General features: G+C 36.3%; 2 protein-coding genes across 7 annotated transcripts in view; one reads left to right on the forward strand and one right to left on the reverse strand.

The window, feature by feature from the left end:
• The window catches only part of LOC126380580 (tachykinins-like), a 47718-nt gene extending 37259 nt beyond the window's left edge, over positions 1 to 10459 (forward strand). Inside the window, exons 2-3 of one of the 2 annotated variants that reach the window (XM_050030104.1) lie at positions 8733 to 9509; positions 9731 to 10459. In XM_050030104.1, coding sequence (XP_049886061.1) covers positions 8747 to 9509; positions 9731 to 9765 — 798 coding nt within the window. In that variant the 5' untranslated portion in view covers positions 8733 to 8746 and the 3' untranslated portion in view covers positions 9766 to 10459. The remainder of the gene's footprint in view (positions 1 to 8732; positions 9510 to 9730) is intronic. The other variant, XM_050030105.1, reaches the window with a different exon arrangement.
• Positions 10460 to 15097: 4638 nt separating this feature from the next.
• Positions 15098 to 22250, reverse strand: part of LOC126380559 (uncharacterized) — a 36891-nt gene continuing 29738 nt past the window's right edge. For all 5 annotated transcript variants that reach the window (XM_050030053.1, XM_050030054.1, XM_050030055.1 and 2 more), the window contains one exon: positions 15098 to 21702. In XM_050030053.1, the coding sequence (XP_049886010.1) occupies positions 21400 to 21702 (303 nt within the window). In that variant the 3' untranslated portion in view covers positions 15098 to 21399. The remainder of the gene's footprint in view (positions 21703 to 22250) is intronic.

Genomic DNA, 22250 nt, shown 5'->3' on the forward strand with positions numbered 1-22250 from the left:
AAAAGGAATATTGATGATTGTATATAAAAATGGAATTATGTAAATGAGTCAAATTTGGACGTACCCGTTAACAATTTGCTGAATGTTGGATTGTTTCCCTCTGTCTGTATTTGATAAAATGTGATCCCATTGCATACAAATTGGAGAGATAGTACGCCAGTTTACCTACGCAATTTCACCTACTTATACTTATTTATACTTCATAAGCTTTTTTCATTTTATGGTTGAATAGTGGTACAAACTTATCTATTAATGCATTGAAAGAGTGATCTTTTTTGTTATACTTAAATAAAAAAAAATTGCTTTGTACATCTAAATCTTTTAGGGTCCCTAGATACTAATTTTTTTTTCTATTAAAAAATAAAGGCTAAATACGCAAAATATACTTTAAATGTATTTCACATTGATCAAGGTGAATCAATAGCACGACGACCATAAATGCATTAAGATATCATATCTCAATAACGTACTAACGATGTGATAATGCACTTATGAACCCATTAGTATACACATCTAATCAAATGACGCCGATTTCCACAAAGCTTGTAACTATTTGTAACTTTTAGTGGAGTGAAAAATCCGTGAAGATAATCCTCAATGATGGAGTGACTAATGTATGGCTATCTAATATCAACACGTAGGCTTATCTGGTACATTCGGCCGCTAAACAAACAGAGACAGAATTATCTATGATTCAAACGTGAATTCAAACTTATAAAGTGGTTTAGAGCCCGAAACGGAATTCAAACCCGGGGTAATCGTATGCCATCATTGACTGATTTTATTTTATTGTTATCGAATTATATGTTCGGTTATAAAAACAAATATTGACCTTAGTCTTGCGTTTGGCTACAATACAATTTCATATGTTGCCAAAAGTAAGAACTTTTACTATTACCTATAGCACTAAGTGTGGGACCCACTTAGAATATTATAATTGCTGGTTTTAATATAAACCGAAATTCTAATTACATACAATATGAATGTTATGCAGAATTATGTAAGTACAATTAGCTAGAAGGAACATTACGAGCGAGTAACGAATAAGATTTTAATATAGATTAGGTGCTTTATAGTAGAGCTGTGAAATGAAGATATTATATTATGACGTGATGTTGGTTCACGTTATCATGAGAATTACCCATGAGTTAATAAGAAATTCATAATCAAATTAAACAAATAAGTTTGACAAATGTGTAAATTTTCATTTTTGTGAATCAGAGATATCAATATTTTAATCTGGCAATACCGCCACGTAGGAAGCGCCATGAAAAGTATCCTAGAGCTTTTTTAAAAACAAAATTGATTAAAGAAAAGTCTAGGTACCTGTTTGAAACTTGATGAATTTGAGAAAACAGTTTTTTTTAATTGTTGAAGTAATTTTTGTTCCCGACTGTCCGTTTAAGTAAGGTGATATCATTTATGGATTGGGTGTTCCACAGCTGAGGTACGCTAAGCTTTTATGCAGGTAGGTAAGCGGGATTGGACAGGGCAATACTATCAGTGTTAGTAGCTATGCCATTGTGAATGAAGTTAAACTGTTGAAACAGACATAACATAATATCTACATAATACGAACGTACGCACTTGACGCCTTGTAGTTTTTTTAGGAACAAATAGGACAGTAGAGCTTTTATTTTATGACTCAAACGAACTTACCTTCTTCTTCTATCGTGTGGGTTGTGGGGTGAATTACCAACCTCATCAACCCTTGTGACAGGTGTTGTGACAAGACAGGACATTGAGCCGCCGAAGGCCCTTGACATGGCGCATGTAACGACTACTTACTTACATCAGTAAGTAGTAACCGGGACCAACGGCTTAACGTGCCTTCCGAAGCACGGATCATCTTACTTTCAGACAATCTGGTGATCAGCCTGTAATTTCCTAACCAAAATAGTGTTCACAAAGTGATTTTTGTGAAATGTCCCCACCGGGATTCGAGCCCGGGACCTTCGGATCGTGAGCCCAACGCTCAACCACTGGACCACGGAGGCCGTTACGAACCTACCTGTTAAGTGATGTTTAATTCCAAATATGCGAGGGAGTCAACCGAAGACATATTTACGATGAATTACATATACGCATGTACCATCTTCATCACGTATTCAGAGTTTAACCTATATTTATAAAAAACTATTTAAAAAACCGAGGCTACATTCTTTATTTGAATAAAGCTTTAGGTGTATTTGTTATGCTAACACAATAGTGTTTTTGTTTGTTAATATATTTTTTAATCAAAATAGGTTCCTTTGTATCATTGAAATGTAATATTGTTAGTTAGTTTGTTGGTCTAACATGGGTCTAACAGAAAACTAGATGAGGCGTGGGTACGTAGTTCACCTTGCGATGGATGTACCCTATTGGGACATTTATGAGTATTGAGTATTATACTGGTACATACATAGATAAACTCACGCCTATTTCCCACCGGGGTAAGCAGAGACTATGGAATTCCATTTGCTTCGATCCTGACACACTTCTCTTGCTTCCTCTACAATCATCAATCGCTTCATACACGCACACCGGTTCAGAGTAGTTCGTACTAAACATTTTCTAATGACATCTGCAATTTGGTCAATGTAAGTCCTTCTAGGTCTTCCTCTGCCAGCCCAACCACGAACTTTCGCTTTATATACCGCTTTCGCAATTCTATTATCCTTCATCCGCTCTGCGTGTCCAAACCAACCTAACAATTCCTTCTCAATCTTAGTCACTGGATCGTCTTTTACATTACATCTGTCTTATCACACTGTTTCTCAGTCTATCACTCAACTATACTATGTTATTATACTATTTCATAAATAATTTATTATTGCTACATTTGTACTTAAGAATTCATGTCTAATTTACAACTTCTTGAAGTGTACCTTCGCGACGTTACCAATTATAACTTCTCATTGGTCCTACTAATAAAGGACATACTAGCAAGACTACCATGAAACGGGGAATATTACCTATTACAATTCACTGTAAATTCTACTGTAATGAAAGATAATGTCAGTGGAAACTTATAAATAGCTAAGAACTAATATTAAAGCTTTCTACAGAAGATCGTTGCATGTCTGGGGTGAGCAACGGGAAGAGATTAAACGCAATGATATTGCCGCTGCTTGCCTCCACTTTGACGTGGGACAAAAGTGCTCCAACCTTCAACTTTAGCTCGCAACATCGCATTACATTTTAGTGCCTTTTTTATCGCGAAAATAATATTTTAAACGCAAAAAAATCCGTGTTTCTCGTACCAGAAACATATCGATGACCATTTAGCTAGCTAAAATATCTGTGTACCGCGTGATTGCGTACCAGAGCTTAGTTAGTGAACGTTTTTTGCAGCGTAATGTCCAGTTATCCATGCTGTCAACTGGAATGCACAACGTTACGAGTAAAACGATTTCTGATATGTAAAGTACTTACTACTAATATTGATTTCGATTCATTATGTCCACCTTTGCTTTGTGGCTGGTGAGGAGTGGGTGTACTTATATAGGTACTATACACCTCTGCCTACCCCTTTGAGGATACAGGCGTGATGCTGTGTTATTACTTTTAGTTTTTATAATTATCGATTGTATTTTACAAAAAACATATAAGTAGGTAAGACATTGGGAAAACATCTTTCTGCACGTACGCTGACCCTGGTCATAGAATAAGGAGGAATATGCTACGTAAGCAACGGCAACTCTCCGCTCCCCGCCAGCTTCTGAGGTAGGTTTACCTCACCCCTCCTCGGTCTTATTTTAGTCTTCAATCTGGCACTGGCGTATCTGACGTAACAGGATATTTAAAGTCATCACGTCAAATAAAAGAATGTTGTATCAAACTTGGATTATGGCGGTCGTATTATACCTAACAGACGGTCTTTAGTGTACTGCCCGGCGAGAAAATATTTTTTCTTTCAAAGTCGCGGGATCGAAAAAATAATGAGGCAGAAATCAATTGGATAACAAACGGATAAACTATAAATTGACAGACCGTGTGTAACGGGAAGGGGGTAGAATTGGAGTAGCTATATATTGTTCTGACAAATAACGCGATATTTTTATCTACTCTACATGTCAAAATTCAGAGTGTCCCTCCGGTATTTATTTAGTATATAATCGATATAGGTTATTGAATAATTATTAGGGTATAACAGCCTCCGTGGTCTAGTGGTTAGAGCGTTAGGCTCACGATCTGGAGGTCCGGGTTCGATTCCCAATGGGGACATTGTCGAAATCACTTTGTGAGACTGTCCTTTGTTTGGTAAGGACTTTTCAGGGTTGAATCACCTGATTGTCCGAAAAAGTAAGATGATTCCGTGCTTCGGAGGGCACGTTAAGCCGTTGGTCCCGGCTATTAGCCGTAAAAACACCTCCACCAACCCGCATTGGAGCAGCGTGGTGGACTATGCTCCATACCCCCTCCGGTTGATCGAAGGGAGGACTGTGCCCAGCAGTGGGACGTATATAGGCTGTTTATGTATTAGGGTATAATGTTGATTATATATTTTTCGACATATCACACTAATGACCAGAAACGTCTACCTTGTATACCTACCTATTTTACTACTATATACCAATTAAATGGACAAAGAAAAGCTGAAATAGGCTTGTGGAGTGTCCACCCACACTCTCACTATTACATGAAACTTCTTCTTATCGTGTGGGTTGTGAGGTGGAATACCAACCCATCAACCCTGGTGTTAGGGTTATTACTGAGCCGCCAAAGGCCTCTGACATGGCTCATGTAACAACTACATACTTACATCAGTAAGTAGTAACCGGGACCAACTGCTTAACGTGCCATCTAACTTTCGGACAATCAGGTGATCAGCCTGTAATGTCCTAACCAAACTAGGGATTACAAAGTGATTTTTGTGATATGTCCCCACCGCGAACCTGGGCGCTAAGCATAGTGAGTCCAACGTTCAACCACTGGACCACGGAGGCAATTACATGAAACGGGCGCGTACGTCACAATGGTATTCTACGCTGGCCTCTTCGTCGGGGACAGCATATAATATGTCCTAATATAAGAGTTTAGCCTAACGCATCTACTTACAATAAGTTACCGAAGGATCTGAAGGATGTATACTGATGCGAGTTTCATTGGTAAATTAAAAGTGCTACTCACACAAAAAGCTTACTATAGCGTTAAGGAGTTCATTAATGAATGAATAGTGAAGTGTTCTGATCTAGTTCTTATTAAATATTAACTACTTATTGTTACACAAAATATCTTGAATTAAGTATATAAGTTAAATTGTTTTTTTTTTTTTATAAAATAATGATGTTCAACTAAACTTAATGTCAATAATGTATGATAGATAAATAATGACAATGTATGATAAATACAAGTAAATAAATAAATAAATAACATGCATGATACATAGTTTTGTATTATCACATTACACGCGGTCACACACCGTTCGTTTTTCATTAGGATACTACGTGATAAGCACCCTGAAACAGTTAACTTCGTAACGTTTCGGTCATTCTATACCTAACCGTATTATTGTGTGGTTGTAGTCTAACAATTTTATTACGCGATTTGTTTTTTTATTCGACTTTTCGCATGCTGCTGCACACAATCAACTTGCATATACATCGGGGAACAGACGCGAGAAGTAAAGTCATTGTGAACATTGGACGTTTTCGCACGGGCCAATACGCGACGTAAATTCGAATGCAATATTTCGAACGCGGCGAGCACTTAGCTAGCACCTAATGGAAGCGGCGACCGATTTGGGGTAAATACATTTGTGGCATCGCTCCGGGGACAAATTCCGCAAACAACAACGCAATGTCTAACGTCAAATCAGGGGAATGTCTTATATCTCAAAACGTAGTTTCAAGAGTAGAAGTAATCTAGCGATATAGGTAGGTTTTGTCGAACAGCGTGACTGGGTCAACCCCAGCCGAAAATTTCTTAAAATTCAAATTCTGTACTTTCGAAGTGCACATCAAAGGGTTAGTGGATAAAAGTATATGACGACGGTCCGTGGTCCAGTGGTTGAGCGTTGGGCTCACGATCCGGAGGTCCCGGGTTCGATTCCCGGTGGGGACATATCACAAAAATTACTTTGTGGTCCCTAGTTTGGTTAGTTGATCATCAGATTGTCCGAAAGTAAGATGATCCGTGCTTCGGAAGGCACGTTAAGCCATTGGTCCCGGTTACTACTTACTGATGTAAGTAAGTAAGAAGTCATTACATGAGCTATAGCAGGGGCGTCTGGCGGCTCAATAGTAATGCTGACACCAGAGTTGATGAGGTTGGTACTCCACCTCACATCCCCCACGATAGAAGAACGTAGTAGGTATGTTGTAAAAACCCAGCAGCGAAAACTTGGTGCGCGCTGACTTGCTGGTGCGGCTTATGTGTGGATTGTCCTTTAGTTACTCCGAATAGGGCTGCGGCTTACGCGGTGTGATTAGGCTACAATAAATGTCAATTTGTATTAATAAAGGTAACGTGTCTTGGAGTTTGTGAAAACGGAAGGTAAGCTAAACCTCAGGGCAAATTTCATAAAAGCCAGGATTACAACTAAAGAAGATAGTCATAAATTCATTTCGACATTTTAGTAAAGCACATTATCAAAACACAATAATCCATGAATTTTACAGACAATTTATAAAGTGCACAGTGATGGTGGTAGTTAGTTTAAATTGAATATTTAGTCAAATTTGCATAAGGTGCTGTAGTGACGTAGCGGGTAGCGAGTGAATAAAGTTTTCATTAATTTTAGTAAACTGTTCGGGTGCCTATTAATCTCGGGTTCAGCTGGAGACTAAACTTGTTTGCCATCAGTTTTATTAGTTCCAGATTACCTCCACTTCGTTTTTGGCACATGTTCTTGCCATTTCTATTTTATGACAAAAAGCTTCTGCTCTTCATTTCAGTAACGGCATATGGTATCTAAAAATAGAAAACAAAACATAAGTACAGTGACGAGCAATATAATGTACCCACTTTAGGACTCTGTCGCACTAACATATTTGACATTTAGTGAAAGTTACAGTTCAATTTGTCAAAAAAGTTAATGTGACATGGTACCAAAGTGTATACATATTAATGCTCGTGACCGTACTTGTCTTAACACTTTCCTTAATAAACATTGTGATAAAACTACAGTCTCTCTCATGAAAGACTTTATTGAAGATTCTTGTAAGTTGCTAAAAGAACTCACGCAGCATTTTCTTGTAACAATAGGGTTTTAGTTTGTAAATTATCTTTTAGATCTAAATCCGAAGTCTAAAGTTCTCATAGAGTTCCACGTGATACTATCGTTAAGCTTGTACGGATTCTGAAAAACTTTTCTACGTAAGCGGTTTCATCTTGGAAATGGGATAGAAGTTCAATCACTGGCGAAGAATCTCGCAACTTTCTTAGCACATGTCTTTAAAATGGCTTTTAAGCTTTGACGAGGGGCGACAGGTAGGGCTCATTAGCCATTCTAGTGTCTCTTTCCTGTATCTCGTTTAGCTATGTTTCTGTCTCGTTCGCACACCACTCAGGCTCGGAGCCGTAGTTCCGAAGTGTCATCCAGCGTCTTCTGTTTTAACTATTACTCTGCTGTTTGTTTTCGCCGAGCAGTCGTCTAGCCTGGAGGCAAGTAAATTATGACACAAGGTATCTTGTTTAGACTTGGTGACAAGACTACAAAGGAAATTTTAGAAATTAATAGATTGTAAGTAATGAAAGTGATATTAGTAAGGGTGCCCGAGTTGTTTTTCGTCACACTAATCCATCGGCGTGGTTGAGTTTAGTGTCTAATAGGATACTAAATACTTAGGGCCATATCTTACTAGGACACCATGGTGACCATCAAAATGTATTCAGTTGACACATGGTGTCTCTGTGACACCATCACCAATAAGACACCATTCCGCACCAGACAAGTGAGGTATATAAAGTTTCTACATGGTAGATTTTAATCTAAGAATAACCACTAGGTAGGTAGATAATGTCAAACGTAAAGTCAGAAAATGATCGTCCCTATTCAGTTCAAAAAAAATAATTATAAATAAACGTTACCGTACTAGATAACACCTTTTTGCGTTGTATACCCACACAAATAAATATTTATTGTTATTTTTTAAAACCCCCGTCTGAGCATCTCTAAGATACAACACAATATAAACTTTATCCCAATGTAACCGGTACTAATGTTGTCCACAACGAGGGTCTGTATTATATCCACGATATTTACACTTCCATTACAACTGGCTACGATGAGAAGATATTACTACAGCTGGCGCATCATGTAGATACCTACGAATACAAGTAACAATCTTATATCCAGCACAATAAAAATATATTAGGTACTTATCTTATAAACATGTCTACTTTTACTTGCTTATTTTCCTACGTGTAGGTAGGTAGGTAGCATTTAAGAACGTGATTTTGCGACCATAATTTTATGTTGAAGATTAGTGGAATGTTTTTGGAAAACTAAACGTCTTATTGCTATTCCATGCAAATAGCAACTGCGCTCCCTGGGCACGTGAAACATCAACTAACTAAGTTATTTATGACGTGACAAGGCGTTATGCACACAAACGGTGCTCCCTTAGGGCTCGACTCATGAACCGTAGCCTAACGAATGTGCCCTGCAGGGTAGGAATGTGAACAGCACACGCACAGTACAATCCAAATTGCCCCATGTAGAGCATAATTATATTGATTCTTCTAATGTGCATCTTTCCCATAACTACTACAATAGTTTTAACAGTGTGCATCTGTTGTTTCAGATCGCGTAACAACAATGGCTTCAAGGACCTGTATATTTGTCATCATTTGCCATCTGATCTACATGATATCGGCCCAAGAGGTCGTCAAACGTGTACCACAAGGCTTTGTAGGCATGCGCGGCAAAAAGTACACCGACATAGACTCCGCAGAGGTTGAGCATTTCTTTAAAAGAAAACCACAGTTCTTCGTAGGAGTGAAAGGGAAGAAAAGCTTTTTGAATCCTTTAGAACAGGATGCGTTGAATTACAAACGAGCTCCAATGGGTTTTGTCGGTATGCGAGGCAAGAAGGAATACTTGACGGAGGACAACATGTACTATCCGGACGGCTATAGTTACTTGCCAAAGCCGGCCGGCTCCCTCATCGGTCAGATCGATTATTCAACTAACGATGAAATAAAACATTCAGATACACCTATGTTGAACGAACTCATAACTGAATATCTGCAGAAGTTGGAGAATGTGAACTCTGGTGAATTTGTCAGTAAATTACCACGAGCGGTAGACGAGACATCAGACGAGCATTTTACTAATGAGATCGACAAAAGAGCGGCAAATATTCACCAGTTCTTTGGCGTCCGTGGAAAAAAATCTGTACACAACAAGCGACCTTACGACCTGACCTTCCGCGGCAAATTCATAGGGGTGCGAGGTAAAAAGGACGCCAAGTACAACGGAATGCAGGAACTTAAGTTTTTGTTGGACCAGAGCGCCCCGTGGCCTAAAAGGAAGACTCAGATGGGATTTTTCGGTATGCGCGGCAAGAAATGGACTGATGGTAAGTGTCGAAAGAACCACGATCCAACGAACATGACAGTTTACTTAAACATAAGTATTAATTATAAAACAAGGATGAAGTCGCGGGCACACCATAGTATCTACAAGTAGTAGGGACAAGGATAAATTAAAATTACTGTTAATTAAAACATTTTAAACTATTGCACAAACACCGGATAAATTGTATGATCAGTACCTAATATTACTTTATTTTTGTTTCAGAAGCAGCGAGCCCTGAAGCCGACGTCACCAACTAAAAGTCTTTTCCTATTCAGTCTATTTCATTTTATGAAGGAATCTACTACATTTATTAACATATCCTATATAATACAATGTATTTTCTTGCCAACTACTTACTTACTTACATGAAATTATTAGGAGAGGCTTATTCTAGCGTTTAATTAGGAATTCTAGTCAAAATATTTGATATATTAAAACATTTATGAATTATATTTAAATATTAGATTACATATTATAAGAAAATGCAAGTTTTATATATTTATTTCAAATTGAATATGGCAAGTTAAAAAGTATTATAAATATATTACTATACGTACTTCTCTGTTTTGTTTTTATTATAAACTGTTTTTATGTTTGTTGGAAAAAAAATCATTTTATTGTTATCATTAAATACCTACAGCAAAATTAAGTACGAACCATTTATTTTTTTGAGACGTAGGTAATTCCTGTAATTAGGTACAATTTCTTTAAAAAACATTATTATCGTAACTGCATGCTTTCTAAACCTATATTTATATTAACATTCGCTATGGCTATGTCATAGTTATTGTATAAAACATGTTCACACTTTAAATATAGCTGTTCTAAATGTTTGAAATAATAATACTTATGTCTTAAGTACATTTTGTGAAGGCTGGCAAAATGTTAACTCTGTATAATAAATGGGAAAGTATTAATAAACGCAGATGCCATTTTGATTGTACAAACTCATTTTTCGTTTTTATTTATTATATTTTAACATGACATGCAAATGTCTGTCTGTAAAGAAAAACTCAGAACTGTTCTAATTTATCTAAAATGAATATAGACAGTTACAAACGGATAAAATAATCAAATAGTCTTACTGTTAAACAGCAATTTATGCCAGGCAGCCTGAGGCTCTATGGCGTACAGTCATGAGCAATATAATGTACTGACCCATTTTAGGACTCTGTCACACTAACATATTTGACATTTAGTGAGACTTACAGTTCAATTTGTCAAAAAAGTTAATGTGACATGGTACCAAAGTGTATAATTAACATATATTATTAATGCTCGTGACCGTACCCACCTATTTTACTTCGCTAAATCTCTATAATTCTACAATAAGTGAGAACGCGTCAATGCGTTGCACCACTAAAACTAAAACCTAAGTAAATATTATTAAGTACTTATAGGTAATTAAATCGATATTTGGTATACTGCCTGACACTGTATATTATGTGGTTTTCACCACGTAAGGAAAGGAAAGGCATGTGTGAATTTGCCGGGTTATAATATCTATAAGTTCGTTGGGTATAGGTGGGTTGGGTTGGGGCATCATGGGTCGGTTTATAGGCAACACAGTGAGGTAAGTGTAAGTAGATGTTTATTATTTTTGACGTGACTTATCTTACATTTGTTCATTAACTTGGCCGGCCAAAGGGAGAGCGCTGAGGGGTCTCACCCGGTACAAAATTTAAGACAACAGGCCTGAGGGTACCTAGTTAGGCCTCGGCCCAGGGCAACGTCTTATACTTATTTGAAAGAATTATTCAGCCTTAAGTGGGCCAATAGTTGAATGTGGGAAATCGTCCGACACGCCGATGGGGTCGGAATCGGGGTACTGAAGTGGCTAGTCTCGCGAGCTGATTGCCTGCCTCAACGGCTAGAGTAATCAGGTCGTCAGGATTGTATACTACGTCCTTCGGGCGCCGATATTTATCAAGTACCGTCCCTAAGCGGGATGTATTCGAATGCCGCAACTACTTACCAGGAGATTTGGGTGGAGCGGAGCAGGATCGAAGAAAAGTAAGTAGAGGTAGAATGTGAAGATGATATAATTCCTTAGTAAAATAAAAACTTAGCGTAGGTATCCGTGGTAGATACTAAGTTATTAAATTAATTAGTAGGTTTCGATCATTATTGCTTCTTAGACTTTTTTGAATTACTTAATTTAACAAAAGATGACGCTTCGTCCCACTTAGGAACTTACATTTTGCTAGCTTATTGCTAAATCGGCTCCGTATTTACCTATTCATTTCTATGAATAGGTAAATAGGTAGTTTTCTGACTACCAGCATTATAGTCGTGATAAGATTGAAATTGTTGAACCTCATTCACCTCTAAACTTTGTCAAACTCAGGAATGTCCATAATCAAGAACTGAGGCAATAATTTTATTATCCAACTGAGATTAACTCCAGTTATTCTGAAGATCACGTCATGGCTATTTGTCACTGATTAACGAGCTGTTTTAGAATCTTTCAAATTAGAACCTTTTCAAAACAGCAGTTAGGTATATTTTCTTCAATATATATTTTAATGGGTTCCATTAACAATAATTAGAAACTTTGTTTGTTACTTCTGATTTTTAAGAAGTTCTTTACCTTTACTTATACTTACTGCTAATCTGACTTTGATGACTTTGTTCCTGTTTTGTCTCAGTCACAGGTGTTGTCAATAGGTATGATAAAATTTAAGTTTTGGTTGGTTAATCTAACTGGTATTAATAAACTAAACTCAGCTGAGACTGCCCTCAAGATCATGCTCAAGTCCCTGTTTTTATATGAGAACTGTCACATTGACATGATCTTGAGGGCAGTCTCAAAGCTGAGATTAGTTTTTTAATACCACCCTAAGAATGGATTCCGACACTAGCGACTTTTAGGTACTTTTAACAGGCATTCGAGATGCGCACCCAGAGATCTAGAATTCTCTCTTGACTCGGACTACAGCGCTTGATATTATTCGTTATAGATATTAAATTACACATCTGTATCACCACAAAGGTAGACAGGCGTGTATTTTATAGTATAGCACTCCTAGTCACCTATGTTTACTTCCCATGTAGGTAATAACGTTACTTAATGCTCTTTAACCGGGCACAAATCCTGGAAACAACGTGATATTAATTATTTACGATCGAAACATGAATTCAAACTAAAGTCGAATTCAGTGGTTTAGTTACGACGTAAGTCACGCGTTTTCCGAACAGAGCTATCATCGATTACAATTTCATAGAGCGCCTAAAACGCAGCGTATCTATTGGGCGCACACCTCAGACGATACCGTAAATAAGTGCTTAAGTCCCTACCTTAATTAGTTAAATTTAAGAGATAGTTAACACGTTGACAGTTCAGTGATCCATATACGGGCCATGACGGACTAGCTCCATACGGCCGTGACCCATACATTACGCCCGTGGTCACTAAGAAACGACCAAGTACGTCACGAGCATTAATATGCATACACTTTGGTACCATGTCACATTAACTTTTTTGACAAATTGAACTGTAAGTCTCACTAAATGTCAAATATTATGTTAGTGCGACAGAGTCCTAAAGTGGGTAAGTACATTATATTGCTCATGACTGTATGCAATAACGGCGGGTGCCTGACTTCGATCCCGGGTAACTTAGCAAAGGTTTGTTTTACAATAAGTATGTTTGATGAATGCTACTGCCCAGCTGTTTGAAGGCTGAAATGACTGAAGGTTTAGTACAAATATTCAAAAATATCTGTTTATTGGAATTCCAATAAACTATTTACGTTTTTAACAGGACGAAACTGAATAAAAATTGAAGAAATATGCGAGACTTAAGTAAATCATTTTATATATGCGTCCCCATATATATCACGTGTTAAATTACTAATGAATTTGCTGCCATTAGCGTAATTTCGCTGCAGCGCAATCTCTTTCCTCTTCTAACTAGCAAGTGCTACACTTCGCTACATTTTACAGGGTGTTAGTGACATCGTAACGAATACTAAGAAGGATTGTTCAGACCATGATTCTGAGTTAATATCAAGTGGAATTTTCCGTCGCAAAATTCATGATTATTTTTATACTTTTGCTCGCGTGTCCTGTATTAGTTCGAAGCTTTGTATGGCGGCCATTTTGTTTTTTTTTTTTTACCGGCAATTGGATTCGACCAAGATTTTGATAGGTCTCATGAAAACCAAAACGTTCCAGGTGGCCCCCTGATGCGGAGCAGTTTTCAAAGTTGACGTTCCGATCACACCCCTATACATATTTTTTGTCCATGAGGAATTTTCTAGAAAAACAAAATTTTTCGTTTTGTTCTTCCGCCATTTTGTTTTTTTTTCACCGGCGATAAAATTTGACCAAGATTTAAATAGGTTTTGTGAAAACAAAAAAGGTCCAGATGCGATAGTTTCGCCAGGCCGTAGGGTGCCGCCCTGATGCGGAGCAGCTTTCAAAGATCGAGAAGTATTTCCATACTCCACAAGACGTTCCGATTACAACCCTATACAGTTATTTTCCCCGTGACGTTTTCTAGAAAAACAAAATTTTGTATGGCGGCCATCTTGTTTTTCCGCCATTTTGTTTTTTTTTCACCGGGGATTGGATTTGACCAAGATTTAAGTAAATAGATTTCGTGAAAACAAAAAAGTTCCAAGTGCGATAGGTTTGCCAGGCCGTAGGGTGTCTCCCTGATGCGGAGCAGTTTTTCAAGATCAAACAATATTTCCATACTCGACAATATGTTCCGATTACAACCCCGTACACAATTTTTACCAACAAGACATTTTCTGGAAAAACAAAATTTTGTATGGCGGCCATCTTGTTTTTCCGCCATTTTGATTTTTTATCACCCACGATAGATTTTGACCAAGATTTAAATAGGTTTTGTGAAAAAAGAATCGTTCCAGGTGCGATAGTTGCGCCACACTGTAGGGTGTCTCCCTGATGCGGAGCAGTTTTCCATGATCTGGAAGTTGTCCCATACTCACCGGGTGTGGTCCTGATCACATCCCCCATACATCATTTTTACCCCCCGACACTCCTTCTGGGAGAACAACCAGTTTCACTTATACCTCGTACAAGTACATACAGGGTAGCCATACAATTAGGTATGGGTGTTAAGTGACACCGTAACGAATACTGAGGGGGATGATTCAGACGATGATTCCGAGTTGATATCAAGTGGAATTTCTTGTCGTAAAATTCATTAAATTTCTTGTGTTTATTTTCCGTTGTATACTTTTGCGAAGGAAAATTCCATTTAATATCCAGTCACAATCATGGCCTGAATCATCTCTCAAAGTTTTCATTACGATGTCACTAACACCCTATATAAATTGGATATTAGGATTACTTAACACGAAATAATTCGTTCTACTTTCGCCCACCAGATGTCGATAATAAACCTTACCCTTTTATTGTGGATAAACACCACGAGGAGTCGCTACATGGTATAATCATGTCGCCCTGTGAACACCTCCCATTTATATTATATTATATAAGACGCGCTTTAAACGACACGGTAATCTGTCGTCGCCACATTGGAAACGCGGCCTATCGCGTCGCGCGCGTTATTTGGAGGCCATGGTAAGGATACAGGTGTGCAAATAAAAAAATAAACAAATTTTATATTTTTTATTAAACTTTCTCCTTATAAATCCATCGATTGCTAACATAATATAGAATAACGTACATAGAAGCCATGTGTGATATACATAAAAACATTACATACCATATTTTATATGACAGCTAACAAGCAACGGTTCCAAGCACCGCCTGCGACTTTATGTACTCGGATTCATTCATACCTATAATTGCTGATATATAAAGTTATAATGTGAAAATCGTAACCTACGCAAGAACACTTGCCTGTTGGGAGCTCAGTTATTATGAAATGATATTATACTTCGTCCTGATTTGCATGTGATTGTGCTAGGTAGGTGATGTGCTACGTTATTTGTACCTCAGATAATGATTCATGTTCATATTGCGTTTCAACTAACAATTCGCCTTGCTTCAAGAGCTGTGACATATGATACATGCAACATTTTATCTAGGTGTATGTATCTGTGCGCCTGTCGCATGCATTTGGTTGGTCATAAGATGGACGCGGCACGCTTAACTATCTACAAGCTTTTAACAACATTATCGAGATGCGATACACGCTTAAATAAAACTAGTAAAATATTATTTTTGCCTACTGGAGACTCATTTTTATGCCCCTCACGTAAGTATTTGTTTAGCCTAAAAGCAAACAATGCCATCCAAAATGCATGAAATGCTGCACGCCGATCTACCAGTGTTGGAAATGTCCGTATACACAACAGGACCCTTCGTCTGATTCGATCGACAACCAGAGTTTCACTTTCGTAATATTTAGTACCTTCCGAGTAGTGTAAGAAAAATAATAGTACCTTTACAGTTAAACAAAAAACTTGAATTAATTTCCAGCAGGACCCTCCGTGGTTTGAAGGTCTTCGGACCATTGGTGTATATCCCTGTATAGCGGTGCATTAGTACCTTCAGATTATCTTCGTTTTCTTTTAAAACAAATATTAGTTTATAAGAAATAAATCTACAAAATTTTTATACTGCCAGCAGGACCCTTTTTTGTTTTGGTGCTTTCAGTCCAGACATTCATATTTCCTAGCAGCAGTATATTAGTACTTTTCAAAAAAATATCGCTTAATTAAAAAAAAAATGTATTAAAAAGTAATAAGACTGATTCTTTATCAGAGAAAATATTCTAACACTTTTATTTATGTGATGCAACCAATGATCTACTATGATCTTTATTAACCCACGCTGAACAACGTTTGATTGATAATTTCTATTGGTAATTGTAATTTTGATTGGTAATTGTAATTTTGATTGATAATTCCTAATGTAAATTTTTGTAAATATAATTTATTTTTTGTTATAATTTTCATTGTGTTTTCCTTTTTGACGATATCAAACTACGTACCTACCTAATATAACATGAAAACTGTTTTTTATTTCATTGGTTGCATCACATAAATAAAAGTGTTAGAATATTTTCTCTGATAAAGAATCAGTCTTATTACTTTTTAATACATTTTTTTTTAATTAAGCGATATTTTTTTGAAAAGTACTAATATACTGCTGCTAGGAAATATGAATGTCTGGACTGAAAGCACCAAAACAAAAAAGGGTCCTGCTGGCAGTATAAAAATTTTGTAGATTTATTTCTTATAAACTAATATTTGTTTTAAAAGAAAACGAAGATAATCTGAAGGTACTAATGCACCGCTATACAGGGATATACACCAATGGTCTGAAGACCTTCAAACCACGGAGGGTCCTGCTGGAAATTAATTCAAGTTTTTTGTTTAACTGTAAAGGTACTATTATTTTTCTTACACTACTCGGAAGGTACTAAATATTACGAAAGTGAAACTCTGGTTGTCGATCGAATCAGACGAAGGGTCCTGTTGTGTATACGGACATGTGTTGGAAAGACACTGGTAGATCGGCGTGCGGCATTCAGATATTCAAATACTTTTGGCGCATGCGCTATGGTTACTCGTGCGCGCGTCACCGAAGACGCAAAATCAACACAAATGCACACTGATGTAGACATAGCTATAGAAATTTAACCAGTAATTTTTTTATCTTTACAACTTTGGAACCGCTGGACGGATTTTAAGAGATATTTTTTTTATTGAGTGTAGCTAGTTTTACCAGCATGGCCGACCAGGACGAAGTCTAATTTAATTCGAGCCCAACACCTCTCTCTGTCTCTAACACCACGAGTTTCCGAACCACACCAACTAAAAGTTATACAAAAATGTTATACAAAACTCATAAGAAAGAAACAACCATTAAGTATAAGTAATTTTAATAAGGCCGTTTGTATATTCACCTACATGATTAAAATCGTATATAAATGGGCTGTAGTGAAAATTTATACATTACCTACAAGCAAAAAAGTGTACGTAATAAATTTGGAAAAGAGTGTTACAAAACCTTGCTACATTGCTTGCTATTACAGCAAGGATACGTTTACTTTCAGTCGTTCACCTAATCGTAACGCCAAATGTTTTAAAAGCTGTACAGAGGATAAAACTACGGTAGAGTCTAGATAACCATCATTATATTACTGGAGAAGGACCAGTTACCTACTGCTTATTTATGAATTGAAATAATATTTATATGGAATTCCTATACAGTCAGAAACTTTAGATTCCAGCATGAAATAATTAAGAAATTTTGAATTTGTTATTTATACCTACTATATTTATACGACTAATTATTATACGGATATCTGTATCCAGTTTACGAATGATTCAACATAATTCATAGACGTGTGTTATGTAGTGATACTGAATTGATTCTATATACAGTGTATTGATAACCAGATAAAGTTCCAACACACTACAAGAATAATTTCACAAAGTGATAATATTTCACTTTGTGAAATTAAGGTAAGATTTTCAATGTTCAAATAAATTCATACATACATAGATCGCTCAAAATATACTAAACATATCTAAAATCACATTGAAAGAAATGAATACGTTAATAAATAACTAAATGGGCAAAGCTTTTCGCAAAAACAGATTACATTTTGAACGCTAACTACTTATTATACAAAAATTGTTTATGCATGTGTTAAATAACTTATTATGTTTTATTACATTACCACATTCATTTTGCTAAGACCATATTGTGTGTATTATGGTGATGAGCAGGGGGGGTTAACAAAGCCACGTCAAAGTAATTCATCTAAAAAAGCAATGTTGCTATTTGTTTGCATTGCGCACTTACTTTTAAATGCGCAAATGTCAAATAAGGGATTTTCTTTTTATTTTATTCTTATTCCTAGCTGCTGGATAGATGGCGCTGAACTTGGCAGGTTACTGCAAATAACGAAACCTTAATTATTTATTTTTCTGCGATGAAATTTTGAAAACAAAACTTGTTATAAAAAATACATATTACGTCACGTCTTGAAAATAAGCAAATAACAAGGAAAAATGAATCAATCTCTTATTAGTTCGTGGCATCTTTGGCAATGGCCCAGTAACGTAGTTGGTTAAGCGCCATCTGACGAGTTATTGAGAACTATTATTATTTTTTGACTCTAAAAAAGAAAATCTCCCATTGCAATATTGCTTTTATAGATGAATTGATTAGTTGTGGTCTTTTAACCCCCCTGTACAATTCTATTGCTGTAACACATATATTATTGTTCTTAATGCACGTTATAGCTTTTATTGCGTGTCATTTTATTGCTTGTTCGAAAAGATAATAACAAGTTAATTTGACCAATCGTAACATTACTTCAAGGTTCTACTGGAATTATCGATAACTCAAGCATCTGTATGTGTGGGTTATCACTGGTTATGTCCAAGGCGAGTGAGCGAGTTCCCGCTCGGTGCATTGTCTCTCAGTCCGTGTTGTGCACTTGGAAATGGGCGCACACTTTAATACATTTACATAAAAAATGTATTGCACATCCACTTCCCCAAGTCCCAACAAGTCCATCGTCACGGTAGTGGAGCGGTTCTCCAAGTATATTTACTGAGAGGAGTGAAATTGTTCATATGAGTCATTTTTGTGACGAACAAATTGCAGGTCTACAGCCGGGATTCTTATTATTTTTAATACAACATCACAATAAATAAAACTTAAAATTTATACAAAGTAAATGTAATGCACACTGTGTAATAATTACGCTATTACCACAGCATCTTATACACAACCTAAATGATACCGTCAAAGTCGATTTGTTAATGATTTTTAATAGAATCATTAATGACATTAATTCCATTAGTCCCTGATCCTATTAATATATCTTTTATTTTAATCCACTCATTACCTACATACACTAACAAAGAAATGTTATATTATTGTATGAAAATATTTTTTTTTATTTTCGTAACATGAAGAAAGTTAAGCAGTGATTATGATCCTTAATTTATTTAATTTTGCTATTGGGTATGCTAAATTATGGAGATAATTTGGTTTGATACCATATGATGATGATGATACCATATTTTTCTATTAAAAACTGAGATTGAAAATCAAGTTAAAAATTACTTTAAAATAATTAAAAAATCTCGATGACCATTCTACCCCTAAGACGTTGGTCACGTTAAAATAAACTTGACACAGGAAAACAGGCCAAAGACCTCCAATAAAGAAAACATATTTCGTGATTGGCTGGTAATAAAAATAATATATATTTTGACAATGTAAATCGTTAAAAAGTAACAAGTCGTTCCGTTTTGCGTGTATCACGTCATCAAGGTAATAAAATTTAAAAACATATATTTGGAAATATCCAGTGAACTAAAAGTTAAAACAAGCAATTATATTACTTTCTTAAAATAATGTATATTATCATTAAAAAGAAATGCCAAATTCTTTTTTAGCATACCCAATTGTAATAACTATCAATCTTAGTAGAATCAAGGATTTGCAATATAAATGCATTAATAATCATTATTTAGCATAATTTAGTGTCTTTCCAAGTCTGCTACTCTAATCTGTATCACATCTTGGGTCGTGGTCGAAGTGCGGGGGAGGGGAAGCGGCGAAGGCACCATCGCATACTACATGTTGACGTAAATAATTACATTCAAATGTTACCACTTTAAAATATTAGAAGTACTAGCTTTCATTGAAAAATCTAGCTTAGTATTTTAGTCAATGGTGCTGATTCCCGTATACACCATCTGAGTTTATTTTAAGTTATACCTGTCATTTTCTTATCCGCCAAAAAGGGAAAAAAAAAAATTATGGAACACGTCAATATTAGGTAGAAATTAAAATAAACCCTTCCAAAATTTTCTATTGGCCAATAACCCGACCGAATTAAGTTCACAGCACACGCATTGCATACGAGCGAGATGCATATTTTATTCGCTCGGGCTTTTCATTCATTTTAAGATTAACAGTTGTCAATCATCCGTCATTTCCTTTTCGGCAAATAAGAAAATGACGGGTATTCCCTTAAAATAAAACTAGGAGGTGTCTGCAGGAATCGGGGCCAATATATGTATTGTAGTTTCACTAGTAATACGAAAGTACTTACTATCTCGCTCTTCCGCAATTATCTATATTTTCTGCGTATCACCCGCAATACTATTCAAATTCCATACACAACACACGGTTATACCACTAGGTTTTTGTTGTTAGCATTGACTAGAGATTATAGTCTCGAAAATGAGCCCCGGCCATCGGGTTTCCCGCGTTACAAGTCGCCGGCGTACAGCTCTCTCAGCCAGACAATACAACACAAAACATATTTTTCATTTATCCGAGTATTGTGTATATGAAATAGTTCCTTGCAGAAACAGAGTTGATATTTTTAATACGTACACAAATGAAACCCACTAAATCCGAGGATATTTCAGTGAAGGTTTTAGAGTAGCAGACACCAACATCCTGTTTTCTATATCATACATATTGGCTGCAACAAGACTGGGAACTCAACAAAATCCACATGAGGATCCGTATTATCCTAAAGTAACGTCATTCCAAAATACTATAGGGAAAATAATTGCTACTGCTTCAATAAACTCACTATATAGGTGCACAATCAAACAATTCTCTACGCATGAAATAAATAAGGTACATACATAGTTTCAATAATATATATGGTTCAATAAAAATCCATAGCACCAAAAAAATAACTTATTTACAAAAGGCACCTTACATACAATTGCAATATTTCTTTTATATTTTTTCCTCCATATTTTCCCTTTCTATACCTATTTAAATTTCCAATATGTTCTCATGATATATTCCAATATCACGTAAGTTGTCTAATTCAGTCGAATATATATTATTATGGGTCTACCTCGATTTGTTCGCTACTACTCACCTCACGTCGCCGGCAGCCAATATATACGTTATGAAAACCGCTCGCATTTCATATTCATTCCTATTTTAATTTATATTGCGTTTTGCAACGTCAGAGGATGATTGTGAGTCGCCCCATGACCGTTGTGCGCAGTGAAATCGTCTTCGATTAGTTTTGGTACATTTTCAGGCAACTTATTTTGACTATGCTCTGCGGACATCCGTTCAGTTTGGATGAAGTTGGCCGATATGTGGCCTGCATTGGTGTTCGGTTCCAAAACGTGTTGGACGTTACCATTGTTGGTTTCTACTGTCGGAGCATTGGCATTCGGTGAATTATCTATTGGTTGCTTGTTGTTTGCTGCTGACGTCTGCTCTTGCGTATTGTCCTCAATCTGAAATTATCAAATATTTTAAAGTTGCTTTGGAAAACTATTATTCTTATCGTATCACATGAGCGCCAGTCGTATAAGGAAGTTTATGAGGAAATACACATTCGCATACAATTTCCCTGTTTGGGACTTTTAATACTATGCATGTTAAGAAACCGGCTAGTCCAGTGATCGGCAAACGGATAATAAGGTATAAAAATGCATGGCCAAGGACGTAAATGAACTCTTAGCTTAGAACGTGCTACGCTGATATAACACGGTGGATTTATTATAGTGAGAAATTATAAAGCGGCACCGTACAGTTTATTAAATTTCATTATCTATTTTCAAACAATACTAAAAGCGGATGATAATTTGATTTCTGATAGCTCACATTTTTGCTTACAGGGATTATCAGCACCAGCTTTTCTACGCAAGTAACCATGAATTCAAGACAAAAGTCAAAACTGTTGTGTTGTTAATTTTATTAAATGCGCATTTAAAAAAAATATTAGCATCAAATTTTTTAATCGTTCCTGTTACTCATAACATCAGAGCCCATTCAGAAAACT

The sequence above is a fragment of the Pectinophora gossypiella genome, chromosome Z, assembly GCF_024362695.1.
Source record: "Pectinophora gossypiella chromosome Z, ilPecGoss1.1, whole genome shotgun sequence".
NCBI classification, from domain to species: Eukaryota; Metazoa; Arthropoda; class Insecta; order Lepidoptera; family Gelechiidae; genus Pectinophora; species Pectinophora gossypiella.